Source organism: Chiloscyllium plagiosum, unplaced genomic scaffold (assembly GCF_037043375.1).
Source record: "Chiloscyllium plagiosum isolate Xiang-an unplaced genomic scaffold, Cpla_swu_hap1 HiC_scaffold_14, whole genome shotgun sequence".
Taxonomy (NCBI): Eukaryota; Metazoa; Chordata; class Chondrichthyes; order Orectolobiformes; family Hemiscylliidae; genus Chiloscyllium; species Chiloscyllium plagiosum.
The window spans coordinates 29,400,608-29,423,358 of record NW_028270152.1 but is presented as its reverse complement, the minus strand read 5'-3'; the positions used below and the strand labels follow the sequence as shown (position 1 = coordinate 29,423,358).

At 39.1% G+C, this 22,751-nt stretch overlaps 1 protein-coding gene across 4 annotated transcripts in view; it reads left to right on the top strand.

Annotated features, from left to right (window-relative positions):
* Positions 1 to 22,751, top strand: part of vgll4b (vestigial-like family member 4b) — a 119,534-nt gene that overhangs the window by 81,026 nt on the left and 15,757 nt on the right. For 3 of the 4 annotated variants that reach the window (XM_043707937.2, XM_043707939.2, XM_043707934.2), the window contains one exon: positions 19,617 to 19,833. In XM_043707937.2, coding sequence (XP_043563872.1) covers positions 19,617 to 19,833 — 217 coding nt within the window. Of the gene's footprint in view, positions 1 to 14,166; positions 14,226 to 19,616; positions 19,834 to 22,751 lie in introns of those variants that run through there. The other variant, XM_043707941.2, reaches the window with a different exon arrangement.

Sequence of the window (22,751 nt, the reverse complement as noted above, 5' to 3'; positions counted from 1 at the left end):
TCTTCTAAGTCTGAGAATTTTCCACATACCTTGTGCACTTTATTACTGCTTCCATTAACATTCAAACAAATTGAAGTTCTGTATGTTGAATGCCTCTTATAAGCTTTCCCAATAGTTCAGCTGATGCATGTACAACCCAGTGTGGAATTGAGCCATACAGACCTTGAAGGTCTTGCGATCAATCCCAAATGTATGCAGTGTCAGCTGTTATTGAGCTATGTCGTGGTAATGGCATTTAATTGTCCTGGGTTCAATCTCCTTCATTTAAAGCTGGAATGGAATTTGTTATTTTCAATTGTTTTCTGGCAGGTGTTTGTATGACTGCAGATTGGATTTTAAAAAATCATGCATGTGTGCATTGCTAGTGAGACTAGTATTTACTGTCTAATCTTAATTACCCTGGAGAAAGTGGTGGTGTTGAGCTGCCACCTTGATCCATTGCAGTCCATATAATGGAGCTATACGCAGAGGGCTGTGAAGGAGGGTCCTCCAGGATTTTGACACAGCAACATAGTTCCCAGTAAAGATGGAATCTGGCTTGAAGGGGAACTTGAAGGTGGTGGTGTTCCCATCAATCTGGGGCCCTTGTCGTTTTAGGTACAGGTCGTGCGTTCTGAAAAGTTCTGCATAAGGAGCCTTGATATGTGAACACAGTACATCTTGTAAGTAGATCCCATGCTGCCTTGAAGTTGCATCGCCGTTCAGAGGTTCTGCACTTGTTGATCATCTGACACATTGACTTCCAATTCTGGAAATCAGTGCTGCCCATAGACCTCTGGCGTCTGTGCAGTGGCAGAAACTTTTACAGGGAATGTAGGATGGTAGATGCTGCTGCCACTGTGTATTGGTGGATGGATCAAAAATTGAAAGTGGTGCATGTGGCACTAGTCAAGCAGCTTGCTTTGTCCTGGATGATGATGAGTGTTTTGAGTGTTGTTGGATTCGCACTTGTTCCAGGCAGGAGGAGCGTATTGCACCCCATTCTTGAGTGTGTCTTGTAGGTAGTGGACAGGCTTTGAGGATTCAGGAGGTAAATTGTTCACTGCAGAATTACCAACCTCTGACCTGTTCTTATAGCCACAGTATTTATATTTCTGGTCTTTTTCTGTTTCTGGTCATTGGTAACCCCAGGATGTTGACAGTGGGTAACGCGACTGTAATGCCACTGAATATCAAGGAAGAGTGGTTGAGTTCTTTAGATTAGGTTAGGTTAGATTAGATTAGATTAGATTAGATTAGATTAGATTAGATTAGATTAGATTAGATTAGGTTAGATTATTTACAGTGTGGAAACGGCCCAACAAGTCCACACCGCCCCGCCGAAGCACAACCAACCCATGCCCCTACATTTACCCCTTACCTAACACTACGGGCAATTTAGCATGGCCAATTCACCTGACCTGCACATCTTTGGACTGTGGGAGGAAACCGGAGCACCCGGAGGAAACCCACGCAGACACGGGGAGAACATGCAAACTCCACACAGTCAGTCGCCTGAGGCGGGAATTGAACCCGGGTCTCTGGCGCTGTGAGGCAGCAGTGCTAACCACTGTGTCACCGTGCCGCCCACAAGTTGGACATGAACATCGGCCAGTTCTTGTATGACACAAATGTCACTTGCCAGTTATCAAGCCAACCCATAAAAAACGTGATATTTACGTTTGAACATTCAGCTGCCATCTAGTGGAAGGCATAAAGGCTACTGATGCCCATGAAGATATAGCCCAGCCAGAATTAATACCTCTGAGATTGAGGGGGAGAAAAGCACTTTTATTATGGCTATCTGATAAACTTTAACTGAGCAAAAAGAAAGCTGTATGAGTGAAGGTGTTACTGAATGTGATGTGTGGAGTTCCTTTCTAACTTGCCTCCTAAAGTCTTGAAACGTGAATACAAAGTGAGAGGATTTGCCACCTGATGAAGATACTACTAGTACTCAAATGTTCAATTAATGGATAAGCAAAGTCAGTAGTATGTTGAGGTTGATTTGCACGAGGGCATTGACAATGGCTTGGTAATGGTCTGCTCCTCCAGTTTTGGGATGCAAAAGAAAATGCCTAAAATGATGGTGAACGGCTAAAACCAATCCAGTACTGCTTATGAAATGATTTGGTGCCTATAGGTGCAACTCTTCTTTATGAAACCGACAATTGCTGAATAGCTTGTGGTGCATAATATCTTTAGAATGGTCAAGCTTTGCCGGTGGCAAATTATATGCAAGATGTCGTGTGTTACTGCCATAATCTCTCAGAGAACTGACAGTGCCTCAGTGATAGAAGAAATGTAAACAATGTAGATTGCCATCCCAGGAGCTTCTATTAAGATGTGAGCCGCACCATTCAGACAAGGAATGTCCCAGTTCAGTCTGTTACTTTGTACTGATCTCTGGAGAGTGGAGACACAGGAGACTGTAGGTTCCTCTTCCCTGAGTGAACAAAACATTCTATTTTAAAGTAAAAATTGGCACACAGCAGGCAGTGAACCAGATTGGTTTATCGTATGAATTTGCGTCATTATGCTGATTTGTGTCATGCTACACATAACTTTTGAATACACTGAGCTGTATTTACAAGTCGGTTCGATGAAATCCATATCCAGTGATGGTTTGAGAAACCAAGAAGAGTGTGTTCATCACAGCAATCAGAATGCAGCAACTTCGATCTTGTTTAATCAAGTTGTATTTTTCGGTGAATTTGCAAGCATCTGAGTGTTGTATTACAAGTAGTATATCAAAGTACCCGATTGAAAACGAAAGTTGTGATTTTAAATGTATACTAAATAGTGAGTCAGTAGTTTGTAATTCAATCCAAGGATTAGATGGTTGTAAACAACTCAAGCTCACGGTTTTTTTTTCTGGGGCAGGATTACCTGTAAAAATACCTTCCTGTTGATTGGCCAAGTGTACATCCAGTCATGACCACTTTCATGTGCATTTTATGTGACCATAGTCGGAGCGTTGTCAATGATATCACATGATGGACTCTAATTAAATTTAGATCTCCAGCCCCTGTAAAATCAATACCAAACAGAACTGTCTAAAAACACACCAAAGAATGTTGTCGTTTGCCTTTATAATAGTAAATCCAGCTGTCAGATCTTTGCTTTAATATGTAAACAATGACTGGTGGTCAGTTCCTTTTGGGCTGATACAGCTTGTCTCTTCATACTACATAGATCATCTTGTTTGGAACTGAGAATGTTTGACCAGAGCCAGCACTGTTTGTGATGTTGATTGGTTTGTGTATCTCTCTTGGCAGGATTCGTGGGGCAAGGGTGTGTGGTGGTGAGATCGGTTGAATAACTTGAAGTCTTTTGTTTGAAGTTGAGTGTCTTATTTTTTGTTATATTTGCATATCTCTGCTGCTTTGAGCCCTTCGATGTGCTGGTTAGTCCTCGCTGTTCACCTACTTGTGAGCCTGATGGATTGAATTTTACCAGAAAGGAGCAGTGTTGTTTTTGTCAAGTTTCAAAGAAGGTTTCTCCTTGTGAGGTCTAGTGAGCTTTCTCTTGTTGTCATCCAAAATTTGCCTCATTATGTATATATGGTACCCCTATGCTGTCCCACTTGTCTGGTGTTAACTCAATTCTCCCACTCGCCAGAGGCACAAGTACTTGTCACTGCCAGGACATCCCTGGCACTGAAACCGTGTTTAAAAGCCTATTTTGCAGCCGATTAAGTGCTAGCAGTCTGGAGCTACCCTGCATGTTTTATAGATTTGCCCCAGACATGACTGGGTTCAGAAAAGATTTACAAGGATGTTGCCAGGGTTGGAGGATTTGAGCTATAAGGAGAGGCTGAACGGGCTGGGGCTGTTTTCCCTGGAGTGTTGGAGGCTGAGGGGTGACGTTATACAGGTTTACAAAATGAGGGGCATGGATAGGGTAAATAGGCAGTCTTTTCCCTGGGGTCGGGGCGTCCAGAACTAGAGGGCATAGGTTTAGGGTGAGAGGGGAAAGATATAAAAGAGACCTTAGGGGCAACATCCTCTGGCAGCTCATTCTGGACACGTACCACCCTCTGTGTGAGGAAGTGGTGAAGACTGGTACAATTGCAACATTTAAGAGGCATTTGGATGGTTATATGAATAGGAAGGGTTTGGAGGGATATGGGCCGGGTGCTGGCAGGTGGGACTAGGTTGGATTGGGATATCTGGTCGGCATGGATGGGTTGGACCTGAGGGTCTGTTTTCATGCTGTACATCTCAATGACTGATGAGGGGAAATTGGCGTTATGATTTATGGACAGGAAACTGGAGGTCCTGGTGAAGGAGATGATGCAGAGAAGGGTCATCATCTTTCCCCAGAACTGGCCAAAGAGACTACAGTACTTGTTTCTGTCAACTCTGACCCAGGGGAATGCACAGCTATTGAGTATGAGTTCCACTCTGGCAGGGAAATTTCCATCATCGTCTTTAAGCTGTATCACGCTTGCACTATATCTGCAATTGCACCCACCTCTCACAAGGCTCATGCTGTATCACACTCTCTGTCATATGCAACATCTTTTTTCCATGACTCTTGCCCACCTAATTTCACCCCAGAACTCCTACCGTTCCCTCACTCGGTCTGTTCCTTTATCTCATTCTAGGAAAAATCAATTCTCAATAGGACAGAGAGAATCGAGACAAGTGGTTGAGTTCCCAACATTCAACTTGACACCACTTATGAGCAGACGATCCGGACTGTAACCACCTTGATTGGCAACTAGTTGTGCCCAAGTCTTGACTGACATTGCACAATGCCCCTGACTGACTGCTGAGGCTCCCTGCGTAATGCATGTCTCCCTTGACTTTGAGTCATGGCAATTTGGTTGAGGCACATGTGTTTGCTACCTAAGTTGCGCAGTACTGCATAGGAAGATGTACATCCCCTTGACTGATGACTGCTGACAACCATGAGAAGCTTATTTGAGATCATCCAAATAGGCTTAAAGTGATTGAATACTAAGAGAGCAAGTGAGAATCCCTGAAACGTGTAAGTTCCAATCCATGAAATGTGTACCCTTTCCTGCGTGCAAAACCAGAGCATTATGAGTAGTGTTCCCTCTAAGCTGCACTGCTGTGCAGTCACTCTGTTCTGTGCATGCTGCTCGCATGTCAATTAGCATGGCAATGGATTGATTTGCTGCCAGACCTCCAACATCTGTGCAGCAGAAGAAAATATTCAAGGCAAAATTATGAGGGGTGCTGGTGCTCTCTACAGTGTAGTATAGACATTCAGAATCACACTCTAAGTGAATCAGGGATGTGCCATGAGGATGCATTGAGGCTGGTGTGTGTTGGATGATGATGCCCATGGCTGGGGATGTGTGTGGTCTTTGCCCACAGAGCATTTCCTCACATGTTGGAGTCTAGTGTCCAGAATGGATGACCAGAGAGGCGAGCGGTGGGTAGGAATCTCTCTAGGGTAACTGCTCTGACTTTCATGCTGGGAATTCTTGGCATCAAGTTTCTATCTGGCAGGTGGGAGAATGGAGAAACTACGTTCAAATGAGGTGAACATAAGTAGGAATGGAGGTGATGATGAGTGCTAAGCCATGCAAATAGCCGAACAATGCTGTCGAATAAGAATGCTGTTTCGTCATTCAACACTTGGTTGGAAAATGGAATGTTTCAGTCAGCTTCAAGAAGTTCTTTTGGATGTCTCATCTGATTTTCCCAACTTTCTTGCCATGGCTCCCATTTTTACTGTGTTCAATTATCCCGTGCTCCATTCTCCCATTCAATGTAAACTTCTTAACTGATCATTCCAGATACTGCGTTTGAACTCCATCTATAATTTGTGTTTTTATAATAAAACTGATTTGAGACCCATAATGTAAGCTGGAAGAATCATGAACTTAAACAGAATCCTCAAACTACATTGCTGGAAATGTGTTGCTGGAAAAACGCAGCAGGTCAGGCAGCATCCAGGGAACAGGAGAATCGACGTTTCGGGCATAAGCCCTTCTTCAGGAAGAAGGGCTTATGTCCGAAACGTCGATTCTCCTGTTCCCTGGATGCTGCCTGACCTGCTGCGCTTTTCCAACAACACATTTCCAGCTCTGATCTCCAGCATCTGCAGACCTCACTTTCTCCTCAAACTACATTGTCAGCTAAAAAGTCATGCTTGTGAAAGAATGTTATTCATAGGTGGATGTACTTTGAGAATTTACAAAGTATTCAGTGCTATCCAATACCACTCTACACTGCATTACATCCAATACCAGTATATATTACATTTATTATGGGGTAGTGCTGTACACCTAAATATGTTTTCACTGAAATTGATGGTGTGATGTAATGAGGAATAAATGGTTCCTAGTTCTTTGAAAGCATCATTTAAAATCATCACTCTGCAACTTTATTGCATGCTTTTGTTCTCAATAAAATTACAATAATAGCGGCACGGTGGCTTAGTGGTTAGCACTGCTGCATCACAGCACCAGGGTCCCAGGTTCGATTCCAGCATCGGGCGACTGTCTGTGTGGAGTTTGCACATTCTCCCCCTGTCTGCGTGGGTTTTCTCTGGGTGCTCCAGTTTCCTCCCACAGTCCAAAGATGTGCAGGTCAGATGAATTGACCATGCTAAATTGCCCGTAGTGCTAGGTGCAGAAGGAATTGGGTCTGGGGTGGGTTACTCTTTGGAGGGTTGGTGTGGACTGGTTGGGCCGAAGGGCCTGTTTCCACACTGTAGGGAAACTAATCTAATTAAATAGCTCCCAGCTTTCTTCTTCAGTTCATGGGGTACAAACCTCTGATATGTTGGGGGGGGTGCAGTTCACAACACCCCCCCTCCCCCGAGAGGCAGTGACTGTCCAGTACCAGTTCTCTATCAAATGAGACTTTCACTTTTTCACATTGTCAGAATTGAAAGACAACCCTCAGTTTCATCTCTTCACGACCATCTCCACAATCCCTCTTAGAGACTACTTTTATCATAAAGAGTAAGATCTTTTGTTCAGCCCTCTGTCATGATCCTCCCCTCCATTTCTTTCAAAGTCAGAAGATCCTCTCTGCCATAATGTATTAATCCCATTTTTCTCCAACTTCTGACTTTTCTTCCCTCGGGTATTCTTGTTTACGAGGCTCATCTCTTGCTTTGTTAACCCTTTCCCCAATAAGTGGTGGACCGCCATGATACTGACATTTTTAATGATGGTGTTAGTATAGTCTGATATTATCTGGCTGCCACCCAGATATCTGCTCACCCTTCTCATGGCTCCCTGTTTGAACACCTCCAATCGAACAACCAAAGAGGTGTGATAATGTTAGTAACAATATTCGTGGTACAGTAAACAGCTTCTCCAACTTGGCTTGCCTGTCTTTCATACATTTGATCTCAGTTGTCTCCATTATCCAGTTAAGTGGGTTATCCAGTTAAGTGGGCACTTTGCACTTTTATCATTCCAGTAATAGCTAGAAAATCTCTTGCAATAGTTCTTGCCCTTTCAAGTTACCAGAGGAAGTGGCAGAGGCTGGTACAATTGCAACATTTAAGAGGCATTTGGATGGGTATATGAATAGGAAAGGGTTTGGAGCGACATGGGCCGGATGCTGGCAGGTGGGACTAGATGGGGTTGGGATATCTGGTCGGCATGGACAGGTTGGACCGAAGGGTCTGTTTCCATGCTGTATATCTCTATGACTATCTTTTTGCAACCCATTCATGCCAATATCTGATCGCATATAGGGAATTCTACATGGAGAATGATGACCCAGTTCGGTAACCCGACCACCTCTTGACACCTGCACTACTGCTCAGACTGTTTGGGAATTGTAAGAATTCTGAATAAACTACAATTTTCTTTGATTAAGCATTTGGTCAAACATAGCTATTATCTTTGACTGTGTGGCATTCTGTCTAATTTTGAGTTTAAATTACCATCCATATCTACTTTTTTTTTGCTACTCAGGAAGATTACACATGTCCACCCTTTCCTTAGTTTATCTGATCCTAAAATGTCAATCTACATATTGGTGTCCCCAGGCTTGAGTATTCCAATAACCCTTTTGCAGTCCTTGCAGATTTGGAGGTGATTCATCCAAAATGCTACTGCAGGTATTCTGCACAAGTTCTGCTAACCATCACCTCAGTCTGACCTAGATTGGTTCCCTATTTACGATTGCTTGTGTTTTCAAATTGTCATTGTCATGTTCGAATTTCACCAAATATTCACCCCTCCCCTCCCAATCTTTGCAGACTGCTGCAACCAAGCAATCTTTCAAGAACACAACGTTTCTCCAGCACTGGTTTCTTTCCTGTACCTCCAATTCCTTTGCTACATTCCTTCACCCATCAAGTCCTTAAATTCTGGAATTCCTGACCTCAAAGCTTCTACTTCTAAGATCCTCCACCATCGTCTCTGCTGAATGGTTACAGATTGTATAGCACTTGGAAGGCTGAATTGAGGAAAATAAAAAGCCAAAGGTTTTGAAAATACATTAAAATGTTTTTAATTAATCAAGCAGTAGACATTGGAAACTGCTGAAGTGGTATGGGCTAATATTTCTAACTTCAAATGTGCCATACCACTTTCTAATTTTGATTTGTGGAAAATATCAAAATGTTCCCAGAGTTTTGGGCTACATCTGATTAAAATTTATGTTGCTGAAAAATTGCATCATTTTCAGAGATGACTATTCATACAAGTTACTGGTACATTAAATGAGAACAGTAATAGAATTTGTGTGTTTGCATGTACATATATCTGTGCATGTATAAAAATCTGTGTATATCTGTTAAACATATAACATTAAAGTGTGTGTGCATGCAAGTACACAAAACTTTATTTTCTTTCTGTTCCTGTGACCATTAATAGCATCATGTTGAAACAGATTTCTACTTATTCCTGACTAGACAAAATGATCATAGCACAATGTCGGCAGTGCCAGTATGCATTCCTGATCACTACTTACAGTTCTTAGCTTTAGAGCTTAACTGAAGTAGTCTACATTCCTTGCATTCCAGTGCAATTTACAATGTAGTGTGTTCAGATCTTTAATGTTTAGTAAGTCCTTGATGAATAGTCACTTTTTTTTGTTGCAGATAGCATCGTTCTATTTTGTTTTTTTAATAAGAAACGTGTGAATAGCGCTTTTGTTGAAATAAGGATCCATATCTAATTTAGAAAACAGCCTTTCCAACCTGATCAAAATTTTTAGTAATGTATCAATTCAGTCAAATGCAGAAAGCATGATGTGGTGTCCAGTTGTTGAACGTTTACTCCACTGCTCCTGGACCTGGGAGCCGCACTATTCCAAATGATTTCAGATGTAATCTGAAGTATTTCTGCAATGATGTGTGTCACCCTTTGCTCATTTGCATGAAGTCTGTCTGCTGCAGCCTCGACACTGTAGTCTCCCTCCATCTTTCCCTTTGTTTTGTGGTGAATCAACACTGTTGATCCTATATGCCATTGTGACTTTCTGACCTGTGTATTGTTTCTGTCTTGATGGAACACTGTTGACTGGTGTTTAAGGTCACTGGGGAAAATTCAAGGAAGAGGAAGAAATTTCCTGTTTGTGAGTTTAAACAGCTAGTGATTGTGTATCTTGGTTTGCTGTGGGATTAAAATTTACTGTAGCTATTTCATTTATTCTTTTGAACTTATTATTCCATAAAGCACACAAAGTAAGATTATATTCTTAAAAACTGCAGATGAGTTCAAGATTGATGCATAAAATTTGAGTGTTTCCTTCAAGTGAAGGTGATTTTGGAAATTTTAACGTGAAACCTTTCTATCCAAAGTAACAAAATGTCTCGATTTGAACAAAACCTGAGTACAGGTAAAAATGCCTGTGGACTTAAGGGGAAGAATTTGAAAGATTGCATACGCTTGAATAAAATTAGCAACCCCATTCATAACAATCATCTGTTTCCTTTTATGGTACAATATAGTAACACAACAAGATTTATTCATGGCTTACAAGTGGGTGGTGACGTAATGCAATACATTTTCTGGCACTGAAGTAGGTAAGAACAATGGAAGTCTGCAACTGGCTTGGTTGACAAAACAGGATGATGTCCTCTGATCGTAAAATGTTGTTAACAAAGCAAGTTGGACATGTACTAATTTACCTGATCAATTACCTGCCTCGCTCTTGATTATATTCATCCTGTCTGATTTTATTTTGTCCATTTGTATCAGTTGTTACAGAGCAAGCTGACTTTGATTACTGATTCATTTTGGCCAGTTATAATTTCTCTGTACCAAAACTCCCTAGTGGCAAGAACCAAAACAGTGACGTTAAAAATGTACAGTGTAGCAAAGGTGACATTCTATCCACGTGCTTAGTCACTAGCTGAATGCTTTTGGTAACTTTTGACGACAGCATTGTTCGAAAGTTTCACCAATTTGGGATCTCAGTAAATATGAAATGAGACGTGATTCTTTCTGTCATCCCCAAAAAGTGATAGTGCTTGTTATATGCAGCAGTGAGCAAACCTGTAACACAAATTTGTTGCCACTTGGATTGTTCTCAGTGCATTGATCTCCTGGGGCTTTTCAGAAATTCCCATTAGTTGCAACATGAGAGTTGTGGTTTTGTGCAGGTCACAAAGCAAGAGAACTGGGATTTTTCTTTTGTCTGCATGCCATTTTGTATTTCACAGCTTTCTGGTATATTTCCAGTCTACAGGCAGGTACTGTGCTAATGAAACTGTGGGGTGATTTAGTCGTCGTTTTTGGAATGCAGCATACTATATAAGACCTTAAGTCCATTTATTCTCTCACATCTGGCTGGCCAAGAAGTAAAACTGTTTGTTAGTTTGATAAAAATGACCTATTCTTGTTTCAAGAGGAAGCTGCACCTTGTTTTGTGTTCGTACTGTGATATATTTTTCACAAAGTCAGCTGAAATTAATGTCTTACATCAGACTGTATAGAGGATCACAATCATGTTCAAATAGCTATATTTAAGATAAAGAAAAACGGAAACACCCCTGCAATTTAATGCCAGTAAAAACGGATGGTATATAATTACTTCCAGAGTTTGTTCTTTCCTTGAAACCTCCTAAGCTCTGACAGAATGCAGCTTTCAGTAAAGTCCTGGCTTTCATAACTCATTTTGGCCCATACACTAAAAGCTGGTTTGTATAAACCATTGCAAACTTGTGGATATGATCCAAAACCAGATAACCTGCAGAAAGTCCACAAGCTTCATTAGGTGCAGAATGTGAATGGAAGCATAGCTTTTCTAAACAAAACTTTGCTTTCATATATTTGAAGTTATTAGTGCAAAGCTATGTTTTCATTTTTTTGCATAGTAGCACTGTTTAATCTACTTTTAACTAATAAGGTATGTCACAGGGTCACTGGATAAGTTTAGATCGGCCGAAGAAGATCTACTTTTACAATGTCATTCTATGCCTGTCCTAGTCTCTGCTCCTCTGCTGTAACTCTGAAGAATGCCTTTGTTTTGATCTGGATATGACAATTCCATTATTGTCCTGACTGCCCTTCATCCTCTCTAAACTTGAACTCATCCAAAACTGTGCCGATTAACTTGCATCAATTCGCATTCACCACTGCACTTACCAGCTTGCAATGATTCCCCCAGCATGCCCTTTTTTTAAAAAAAAAAATTCTGGTCCTTGTTATCAAATCTTTCCATGACTTGTACTTTCGCTATTTCTATTACCTCATACTACCTTTCACCACCTCCACTCCTCCAGTTCTAACCACCTATGCACCTAGATTTGCATTATTACACATTGAGAATTGTGCCTTCAAATGCTTGGCTTACAGAGTGGAATTCCTCCTTGATCGTCTCCTATCCATCTCTTTTGTCATCTAAACCCTTCCTTAAGCCCTACATCTATAAGTTTATAAATGACTTCGTAAGACATTTTTGATCTGGCTCTGTCTAAATTTATTTGATAATTGCTCCTCTACCGTGCCTTAGGACGTTTGACTTTTTTATCACATGACCAGAGCACTTTTTTTATATATATATTTTTACTGTGGATTTGAAGTTCTTGAGCTATTTACGTTTGTTGAGCAAGCCTGTGGAATTTTCTGGATCTTACTAATTTTCCACTTGGCAAATCCCATACATTCAGTGAGTGAGCACAAGTATGTAAGACTTTGATTTCCAGTTTGTATTGCATTGTACAACTGTATATTGAACTTCAATGAAGTTAATGATCAGCCCTATGAATGTCCTACTCATGATATTGGCTACTTCTTCATCAAAGGTCCATTCAAGCTTGATGTGTTCTACAAATTGAACTTGATTGAGGATTAAGAATTCATGTTACTTATGTCGAGTAGCCATGTAACTTGGTAAACTTGCTTCAAATTTAGAGCTTTGTTTTAAAAGCAAAGCATACTAAAACCTAATTTATTTTGTTAAAAATCTCACACCAGATTATAGTCCAACAGGTTTACTTGGAAGCACTGATTTATAATGTCAGTTCAGGCAAGGGTGAATCTAATATGAATCCATCTCTGGCACAAAATTGATGGCTTAAAGAAGAACAGATTGTTTGCTCTTAGTTAAAGCTGATTCTCAGAAATACATAACATTCAAATGAAATTTCGTTATCTAAACAAGAATTATTTAAGCAAATATGTATCTGGTTCAGATGAGACTCTGACATCGTGTTCAGCATCTTGATCTTAATGTTCTAATGACAAGGATATTTACTTTGAAGTAAAAGGCTATATCCCCTAAGAAGGCAACTTGAACTTCTCTTTCAACAGTAGTGTGTGAGAAAATGTACATTCTATCACATTCCCCCACAATCAATATTATTTTCCATGAACTCTTCTCCAAGTATGTTGACTATGGTATGGTTCTGTTCCACGATTACTGACACCTTTTTGTTTGATATTCATATGAATTACATGGTGGTTTGCTGGTGAGGATCAGCATGACTGGCCTTACCTTATTGTCTGAAGATACAAATATTTTATTATTTTTTGTAAAGCTTGAAACATTGACTGATATTCACATCCATTGTCCAAAGACTTTTAAAGTCCAAGTGTAGTGCCTGACCATTGCATTGGCAACATTGGCACAGACTATAGATTGATGCCAGGATCTCCCTTGTCTTTATGGTTGATAATTGGGAAATTTGTGAAGGAGCGGAGAAGTGAATCCTCTTTGAAGTTATTTTCCAATATTTAGCGTAGTGAATCATTCATTACATTGCTAAACATTAAGAGAAAACTTTTCACTATCTTTTGGTTTGAGCCTTCATGAATATTCAATGAACTATCAGAATAGTGTTGATTTTCTTGTTTGTGAGCAGTCTACTTGCATTTTGAAATCATTCTTGTTGTGCGGGACAAATAGGATCGACCCTAATATTCCAGAGATATAAATATTCTTCATCTGAGAGTAATTGTGAAACATTAAAAAAAATTGCAAGGTTATTTTAAATTCAAGTTTGTCTAATTCACCATATGTGTGGAAGGTACTCTTCCAGGATAGGATAACATGAGAATTTGACTGTTATCTTTCTGCCAGGTTTTTACTTGAGGAAATTTCCCCTCCCTCTTCTCATGGTCAGACTCGGTGAATCTTCTTGTGATCAGAATTCTCTGCTTTGTCTCCCTTTTCCAGATTTCATTTTTTTCAAAAAAATAAGCTTCTGTGAAAGAGAATATATGAATTACATAAATTGTATTTTAAAACATTAAGCAAAGGGCTTGGGATGACCTGTGCATGTGGGTTTCTTGTTTGTCGGCTGGAGCCATTTTCTCATTTTCACAGTTCAACTGAAAACAAAGGCCTCCTTATCCTTTCACTGAGCTGTGTTCACAAGCGCTGACATCAGCCTTCCCCAGCAGGCAAATGTGCTGCATTAAGAGTCTACAGGGGAATTGGGAAGCTTGACAGAAATCCTTTCTCATGACATTTATATTGATCAGTTGCTTTGTATCTGTGTGGAAAACAAGTGCCACCAGTAGTAACAGTTGGCACAATGTAGAAAATAATTTCTATTGATTTAGCCAGAAAAGTCTTCATTTTTCTTTGACAAATGCCTTTCAACATGAAAATCGTTTGGACTAAATGTATTATTGTACGATCCTAACTTCATTTGCATTTAGTGCAGTTCAAAGGAGATTAGGAAAATGTGCAATGTACTGATTGCTGTTTGCAAAGGACTTTTATGTTGAAATGGTTTCTGCCTGCCTAGCTTTTCATAAGAGAGCCTGCCAAGATTCAGGGGCCCAGGACTTTCTTGTGGGAGGACGTTGGGCTGCCTTCATGCTTTTTGACAATGATTAAAGTGAGGTTAGTACCAAACCTTCCATTCTATTTTTTTAAAAACAGATGGTAGTTCCATGTTCAGCTGCAATTAATTTTAAAGTTTGAGTCAGTGTGCTCTTTAGAGGTAAAATTATTTACTTAGCAGTGAACACCATTCTCCCCGCTGCACCATTAGCTCATATGCAGTGGTGATTTGAAAAATATATTGTGCCTCTCCAGACTCTGGGACAACAACCTGGAATCAGTGGAACTGAAATCACCAGAAAACCTTTTTGAGAAAATACTGAGTGCCTAGTGATAATGATCCGTAGTACAAGCTTTCTGTGTGTTATTGTCAAGCTGCAAGTTTGACAATTCCCACTCACCAAGTCAAAGCCTCCACTTATAGTAAATTTTAAAGATTAAAGACGTGAGCAGTCCAATGTCGATCTATTTTTAGCTATTATAATGTTATGAGAATAAAAAAATCCAAAATTCTTGCAATTATTCTTTTTTTAAAGCAATCAAAGCTCCTTTTTAGAGCATTGAGGATTCAGATCAGGACATTTAATTATTACAGTAATTGCCAAGTTAGCATTTTAAGCTCCAAGTTGGAAGTTGTTTATCAATCTCTTTCCTTTGCATGTAAACTTAATGGGTACTGGTGCCAAATGTGGACCCTGACTGGGGCCCCTGTTAGAGATTGGATTTGAAGGATTGATGTGGAAGAAAATACTGTACAGTGCAAAGCTAGTGGATGCACCCCTGCACACATTAACCACTTTTTTGAAAAGGAGCAGCAACATAATAAATTAGCACAGCTTGGACTGTTACTTAGCGTTCAAGATACTCTCTCTTCCTCCAAGTAGATAAATGTGTTTTACTTGATGAGAACACAATTGGACTTTGTTTATTTGTCTAATAGTGGATACCATATGGTATTGGGCTGAGCATAAAGGTAGGAAAGAACATCTTAACACATGAGTGAAGTAATGGGGTCAATTCATATTCCATGCTGCAGCATTTTTGTTTACCAGCTGTTTAATCCATGCTTGTGCCTTCCTAGATGATAGACGGTCATGTTTGATTTTGTGGTGTGCTTGAAGAAACCATATTGATGAGTATGACACTGGGCATTTGTAAAGTGAGGATCCTGATTTATGAAAACTTGAGGTGGGCTCGTTTTCCTCATAGCTAGTGTTGAGATGTTTGAGGTCTTATTGATAGCTCAAAGGAGTTTGTTTGGATGTTTCTTTGGACTGAATTATTTAGTTCAATTTTATGTTCATCTATTTTTTTTTTGCGTTACAGTTATGACCTTGAATTTGTGGTATTTGGTAATATTCCTGTGTAATTTGCTGTTTGTAAAGCTTTTTGAAACCTTTGTGGACACAATGAATACAAGTTCTTTTTTTATGGTGAAGTGAATGTGTGCTATGGATCTAAAAGGTTTAACGTGGGAGGTGTGGAGTCATGGTTGTGGTCAAGCAGGAAGAGTTTCGGGAACAGTGGTTTGTTTTAAGTTTGTAGTAGGTTCACTTCTGAATGCAGTGATGATCTCCCAATGTTTGTTGTTGCACCATGGTTTGGGGTACACCATGAATGCCCCAAAGATTGATTCTCACTATATGATTATATGAAAGCTAGCTCTGAGTAGTCCCACCTCAAGGTTGGTCTGATTAAATTTTCCTCTTTGCAAATTATGTTCAATTTTTGATCAATTTCTCCACTGGATATTGACTGATTAGAACAAATATGAATGTTGATCTTGTCCTAAATTAATACTTGGGCCAATGTGTGAATGGGCCATTCCTATTGAGTCCGAAAACTAGCGAGACTACCCCTCCTGAAGGTAATGTACGTTCATCAGCACCCTGAACATCTAATGTAATTTTCTTTCCCATCCTTCTTACTTGAAATTAGGCAGGTTGACTGCATGGGCTGGGGGGGATGAGGAGTGTAATGCAAAACATCTGAGTTTGATATTGAAGTGGACATCCTATGGGAAGCAAAACGAAATGCAGGATATAATTTTCAGGAAATGTGGAAAGATGAATATTTGTATCTATATTTTTTACATGGAATATAAATCATGACTATTATAAGTTTTTAATACTCAAAAGGGAAGGTTGAATTACATTATAAATTGCAAAGCTTGAGCACACCATTCTAGGGCCCTATTATTACAGAAGAATATAAATAGGAGAAAAGCAAATAGCAATTTTGAACCTGTTCTGCTATTCAAAAAGACTGGTACTGATGTAATATTGACCTCAATTCCACTTGCCTATCTGTTCTTTGTAATTACTGACATCCTTATCATTGATATATACAATGACAGCCTCCACAGCTCTCTGGGGGAGCAAATTCTAACAATTCATAATCTTCTGGAAAAATAAATTCCTCCTCGTTTGTATTGAGAGATCCCCTTATCCAAATTCTAGATCCTCTCGCAACAGGAAAGATTCTGTCAGTACTTATCTAGTCAAACCCCTCTGATTAATTAGATCTCCTCTCATTCATCTAAACTCCAATTAGTGCAAGTCCGATGTGCTGAACCTTTCCTCACAGGATAGTCCTTTCATCCAAGGAATCTGATTAGTCAGCCTTGTCTCCAATACAAGTGTACTCCTATTATTTTTTTAAATTACACAGTTGAAATGTGATCACACCAGTGCCGAGTATGGCTGTATGTAACAAGATTTTGACACTTTATACTCGCATTTCCCTTGCAATAAAACCCAAAAGTGAATTTGTCTTCTTAATTATTTGCTGTACTTTTCATGCAAATTTTTAATGTCTTCCATTCTGTCCCTGGGCTATGTGGACAGCCCTCCCTAGAATATACATGGCTGATATGACAACATGAAGTGCAACTGGCACCTCAAAACCTCACCTGGCTGCAATTGCAGGGATCATAACAAACAACAGGGTACTGTATATGGTTTCCCTGCATTCCTGCTCCCAAACTAAAATTCTAGCGATGTCCTGCACTTGCACTTACCTTTCACTAAGGTTTTGGATTAGTTGGGGATCTTGACAGTAAAGCCACAGCAACAGCTTTTTCTTCTAAACTACATGAAAATAGAAGAAAATTAATATAGATTGTAAATATTTGAGGCCCAAACACTAATCCATGTGGCACTTCAGTAGTCCCAGTTTGCTAATTATGTTCAATTTGTCCCAAATTGACTCATTATTTCTGACTGTATTTTGTTAGCTAGCCAATCATCTGTCCATGCTAATATATCACCACTCAATACTGTAATCTCTTGTGTGGTAATTTTTGTGTCCTCTTATTGACTGCCTTTTAGAAATCAAAATACACTAACTATTGGCTCTCCCTTATTCATATTGCTTTTTTAAATCCTCAAATTCTAATAAATTTGTCAAACATTTGCATTTATCATTCATAAATCCATCACTACTCTATTTGATTATGTTATAATTTTCTAAATGTCTTGACTACTACTTCATAATGGATTTCAGAATGTTTTCCAAACAGCAGATATTAGGATAACACTACCCTAGTTTCCAGTGCTCTCCATTTTTGAATTGAGGCATTGCATTTGCAATTTTCTAATCCACTAAAAGGTTTGTAGAATCAAGGGAATTTTGGAAATGTGCAACTAGTGTGTCCACTATCTCGACAACCACTCCTTTTTAGAACCCAGGATGCAGATGATCAGAAGTTTGGCAAGCTAAAAACAAAGCTGAGCAATGCTTCTTCTCCAGCAACTGTTTAAAGTTCTGTCCTTCCTTTTGTAGTTAGCTGTATCACATGATAGGAGAACCATTTGAATAAATCCATTGTTACACGAGGGAATATTAAGATCAGCTTAAAAGTATGACTTTACTGAAAGAAAATACCATGTTTAATATTGATACTTATGTACAGCAACAGTGTCTTTCTGATTGATGTGCTGTTTCACTAAATATTACTACGCAAAAGGAAATTTGAACTTTTATTTTCTTGCAAATAAAAGTACTTCAGCTATTTATCAATATCTAGCATATAGTTGGCAGTTGTTAAATAGAAGGTTGTGTAGACTTAATTTATTTTTCTAATTTGAATACCTCTCATGTAATTCAACAAAGCAAGTACTGTTTCTGTAAGTTGGGGGATTTTATGCTCAGCATAAATGAGAGGTTAAGATGTAATGTATGTTTGTATGAATATTTGACTATAAATCACACATCCTGCATTCCATCATAAGACACATTGCTGCACATACTGTAATTAGAAGAAATTTTAGCAACAATCATCACCAAAACATGTGAGAAGCACAAAATGAGAGAATGCATTTATGCACAAAAAAAACTTGTGCTTTTGGAAATGGCTACACCCAATTGAACAATAATATAGTCAGCTGTACAGGTGTTTAAATACTGAAAAACTAATTAAAACCAAAGCATAGGCATCATTTGAGTAACAGTCCTCCAGTGTGTTTTTAACATTATGGATACCCAACTTACTTAGAGAAATGTCCCTTTATTTCAAAGTTTTATATTTTCTCCTGAACTTGTCTTAAAACAAATGACACCAAGACATAATTGATTACTGTATTCAGTTTGCAAATCAAAAACTAGATTAAGTGTACTTGAATCTGTTTCCTCCTCTTTCCCTTTTTTCCTCAATATGTATTCTTGTGCCAATATGTGGACAATGCACGAAAGACATTGCCGTTTTACTAGTTGCCTTTGTAAGTTGCAGTTTCTTTGCTGTCAACCTGTATAAGCATGTAGGTGTGTCAATGAGTTATTAAAGTGTTAAGTTGTCACTTTTCTCATTTACATACCTCAGGGTTAATTATTTATGACAGCGTTCTGGAAATGATTCCTAGTTGTCACTTAAGGAACGATGATCTAATATATATTTATGGATACAAACAGAAGTATAGGGCCCTATGAGTTACATATTATTTATAAGGTTCACTTAATACTTTTAAACAGTAACAAAATCTTTAAGAATTTCAATGGATGCATAGAAATATGACTTTATTTAAATAAACTTGAAGCCAGTAAGTGAAATGGGGCAAATTTTGATAATTAGTACCTTTGTTGATTTATATATTTACATAATTGTGACTTATTTCACAGTCAAAAACTGAAAAGAGTACAATTTCTGGGGACCTGGGCTGCTAAGTTATTTATAGATACATGAATGTAGTGTATTTGTACATTTCTATTGTAATCAATTAAATAATTTACAGCTACCTGACTTCAGTTTAAACCTAAAGTTAAATAAAGTAAATTTCTTATCCTCTCTCTTCCAACCTTGCTATCTCATTGGCAAGAATGATCTGAGCGGTTAATATCCAAATACAGCAGATAAAACACAATTTTGTATTTCAGAGAAGCATTCTTAATTTTTCTGCATCTGCTATTCTGAAAATGTTATATCACCAGCGAATACTAATTGAATCCGTTTTGCAGGACCAAACCAGTCAATGGGGATTTTCGAAAAGATCAACACAGAGAGCGAAGTCGTAGTCCAATAGAACGTGCTGCAGTATCAACCATGAGCCATCTCAGCAATCATGCCTATGCTGGCATAGGACTACCAAGCATGTCAATGGAACAGCCTCTAGCACTGACCAAAAATAGCATGGATGCAGCTAGGACAGTCAGCATTGGTGTGGAACGACAGCAGGTATAAATGTTGATCTTTTGGTTAGTTTTCCAAACACATATTTTGTAATATAGTCTTTTCCTAATGTTTTGCACCTCTTGAGCTAGAGGTCAATTATGCTGATGTTGAGCGAGATAAATGATTTGTTCTAGTACCACTGAAATTGCCAGTAATCCTTACTCTGTGCAAATGCCGCCTCTTATCTGGAGCGACTGGGGAAGGGAGAGTTAGAAAAATAACTGGTGTCCAGCCATTCAGTAATCTGTTGGTTACAGAATGAGTATTTTTCTGTTTTGTACCTAATAGCAAGACTAATTAACTCATCATTAACCATATCCCTGGAGAAATATTTTTTGTTTTACTAAAATTATAACTGTACAAAAGTTCCTTCAGATTCACGTTGCAATGCTATCACATAAGCAAAGTAGCAATAGATGTCCTCTGTTTATTTCTTTCTGGACCCCATAGTAGCACCATATTATTGAATTGGTTTGGTTGGTCGTACTTTTACCTTTTTTGAGTCAGCAGGCTGTGGATTTGAGTTCCATGTGGACACTGGAACAGTCTAGATTTTGAAGAAGTGTTGCATTGTCACAGATGTCATCTTTCAGATTAGATATCAAATGGAGGCACGTTGTCTCCTTGTACAGATGGATTTTTAAATCCTGTGATTCCTTTTGGAAAATAATGAGTTATTTTATTCTGCCCAGTGTTCATCTTCAAGCAACATCTGGTAAAGTAATTGTTAATAGCATTGCAGCTTGTGGGATCTTGTATAAAACTGACTGACTGGCATGATTTCTGACAAAACTATCAGCATTTAAAAAGTGACTTGATGATTGTGAAGTGCTTTGAGGCATTTCAGAGTTGTGAATGATATTGGAGAATGTTTTTTTTGTTGTTGGCACTCTAACCATAGTCCAGTAATATAGTCCATTTAGTCTGCTCATACAATCTTTACTGTTGGGCAAGGACAATTAAAAGCGGAGATTTGTGACTTTAGAACACTAGAGTTTTTTTGTTTTCTGTTAGTTTATGTAAACTGCTTTGCAATAGAAATGGGACAGATTTCACATCCTGTACCGTCTCCATATATTGGCAGAATTCCTCCTTCCACAACTTGCCCACATAAACAAGGGGAGAAAAATCAGTTACTTGATTTGCAACTGGAGAATTTGCTTATTTATGAAGCAAAGATCCTCACTGTTTATATTAAGACTGCAATACTATCCATTTACATGGTTACCTCACTCAGCACGTTTGTAGATATAGAGTGGAGAGGGTGCAAGTGTTGTCATTATGGTGCATCATGATGCATGGTTGACCATGTTAAGTCACAATACAAGTACATGGGTGTTCTAAGTTGGTTATTATTGCATTTCACCTCATGAACCAAAGAATTTTCTGTATTCTAATTTCGATGTAAACATAAATAATTAGTCTTCTGAAGCAAGAGGAATTACAAACACACAAAATTGGAGCAGCCTATTCAGCCCTTCGAGCCTACTCCACCATCATTATGATCAGGGCTGATTATCCAACTCAGTAGCCAGCTCCTGTTCTTTCTCTCCCTTATCCATTGATCCATAAGACCATAAAAACGTAGGAGCAGAAATCAGGCCTTTCAGCCCATCCAGATTCCTTTTATACCAAGTGCTATATAAATCTCATTCTTGAAATCCTAAATTATTTTAGCCTTGACCGCTTCCTGTCATAGTGAATTCCATAGCCTCACCACTCTCTGGGTGAAGAGATTTCTCCTCTCAGTCCTAAATGGCCTACCCTGTAACCTTAGCTGAAAATGTGTTGCTGGAAAAGCGCAGCAGGTCTGGCAGCATCCAAGGAGCAGGAAAATCGACGTTTCGGGCATGAGCCCTTCTTCAGGAGCATGCCCGAAATGTCGATTCTCCTCCTTGGATGCTGCCTGACCTGCTGCGCTTTTCCAGCAACACATTTTCAGCTCTGATTTCCAGCATCTGCAGGCCTCACTTTTACCCTGTAACCTTAGACTGTGACCCCTAGTCTGGATTCCCTATCTCTGAGAATTTTATGTATCTGAGACCCCTCCTCCCAAATTCTTCTGAGCTCTAGTGATTATAATTATAATCAATTTAACCTTTTTGTTCATATCAGTCCTGCCATCTCAAGAACATAAGAACTAGGAGCAGGAGCAGGTGATCTGGCCCTATGAGCCCACCCAGCTGTTCAGTATGATCATGGCTGATCTTTTTTGTGGCCTCACCTCCACTTTCCTACCCTCTCACTATAACGCTTATTTCCTACACTGTTTAAAAACATTCAGTGATGTAGCCTCAACTACTTCACTGGGCATGGAATTCCTCAAATTGTGGTGAAGAAGTTCCTTCTCAATTTAGTCCTAAATCTGCTCACCCTAATTTTGAGGCTATACTCTCTTGTCCTAATTCTACCCCCAGTGGAAATATTCTCTGTTTTTCTTTCTTATCTATTCCCTTCATAATTTTATGTTTCTCTAAGATCTCCTCCTCATTCTTCTAAATTTTAATGAAAATAATCCCAGCCTATTCAGTCTTTCCTCATAAACCAATCCCTAATCTAATCTAATCTTAACTCCTGTACCAACCTAGTGAACCTCCCTGTATTCCCTCTAGTGCCAGTACCTCCTTTCTCAAGTAAGGGAACCAAAACTGCACGTAGTACTCCAGGTGTGGCCTCACCAGCACCCTATACAGCTGCAACATTACCTCCCTGTTTTTAAACTCAATCCCCTGAGCAATGAAGGACAAAATTCCATTTATTTTTTTTTTTTAATTACCTGTTGCACCCGCAGACCAACCTTCTGTGATTTGTGCACAAGGACACCCAGATCCCTCTGCACAGCAGTGTGTTGCAATTTGTAACCATTCAAATAATAGTCTTTTTTACTGTCATTCCTACCAAAATGGATGTCTTCACATTAA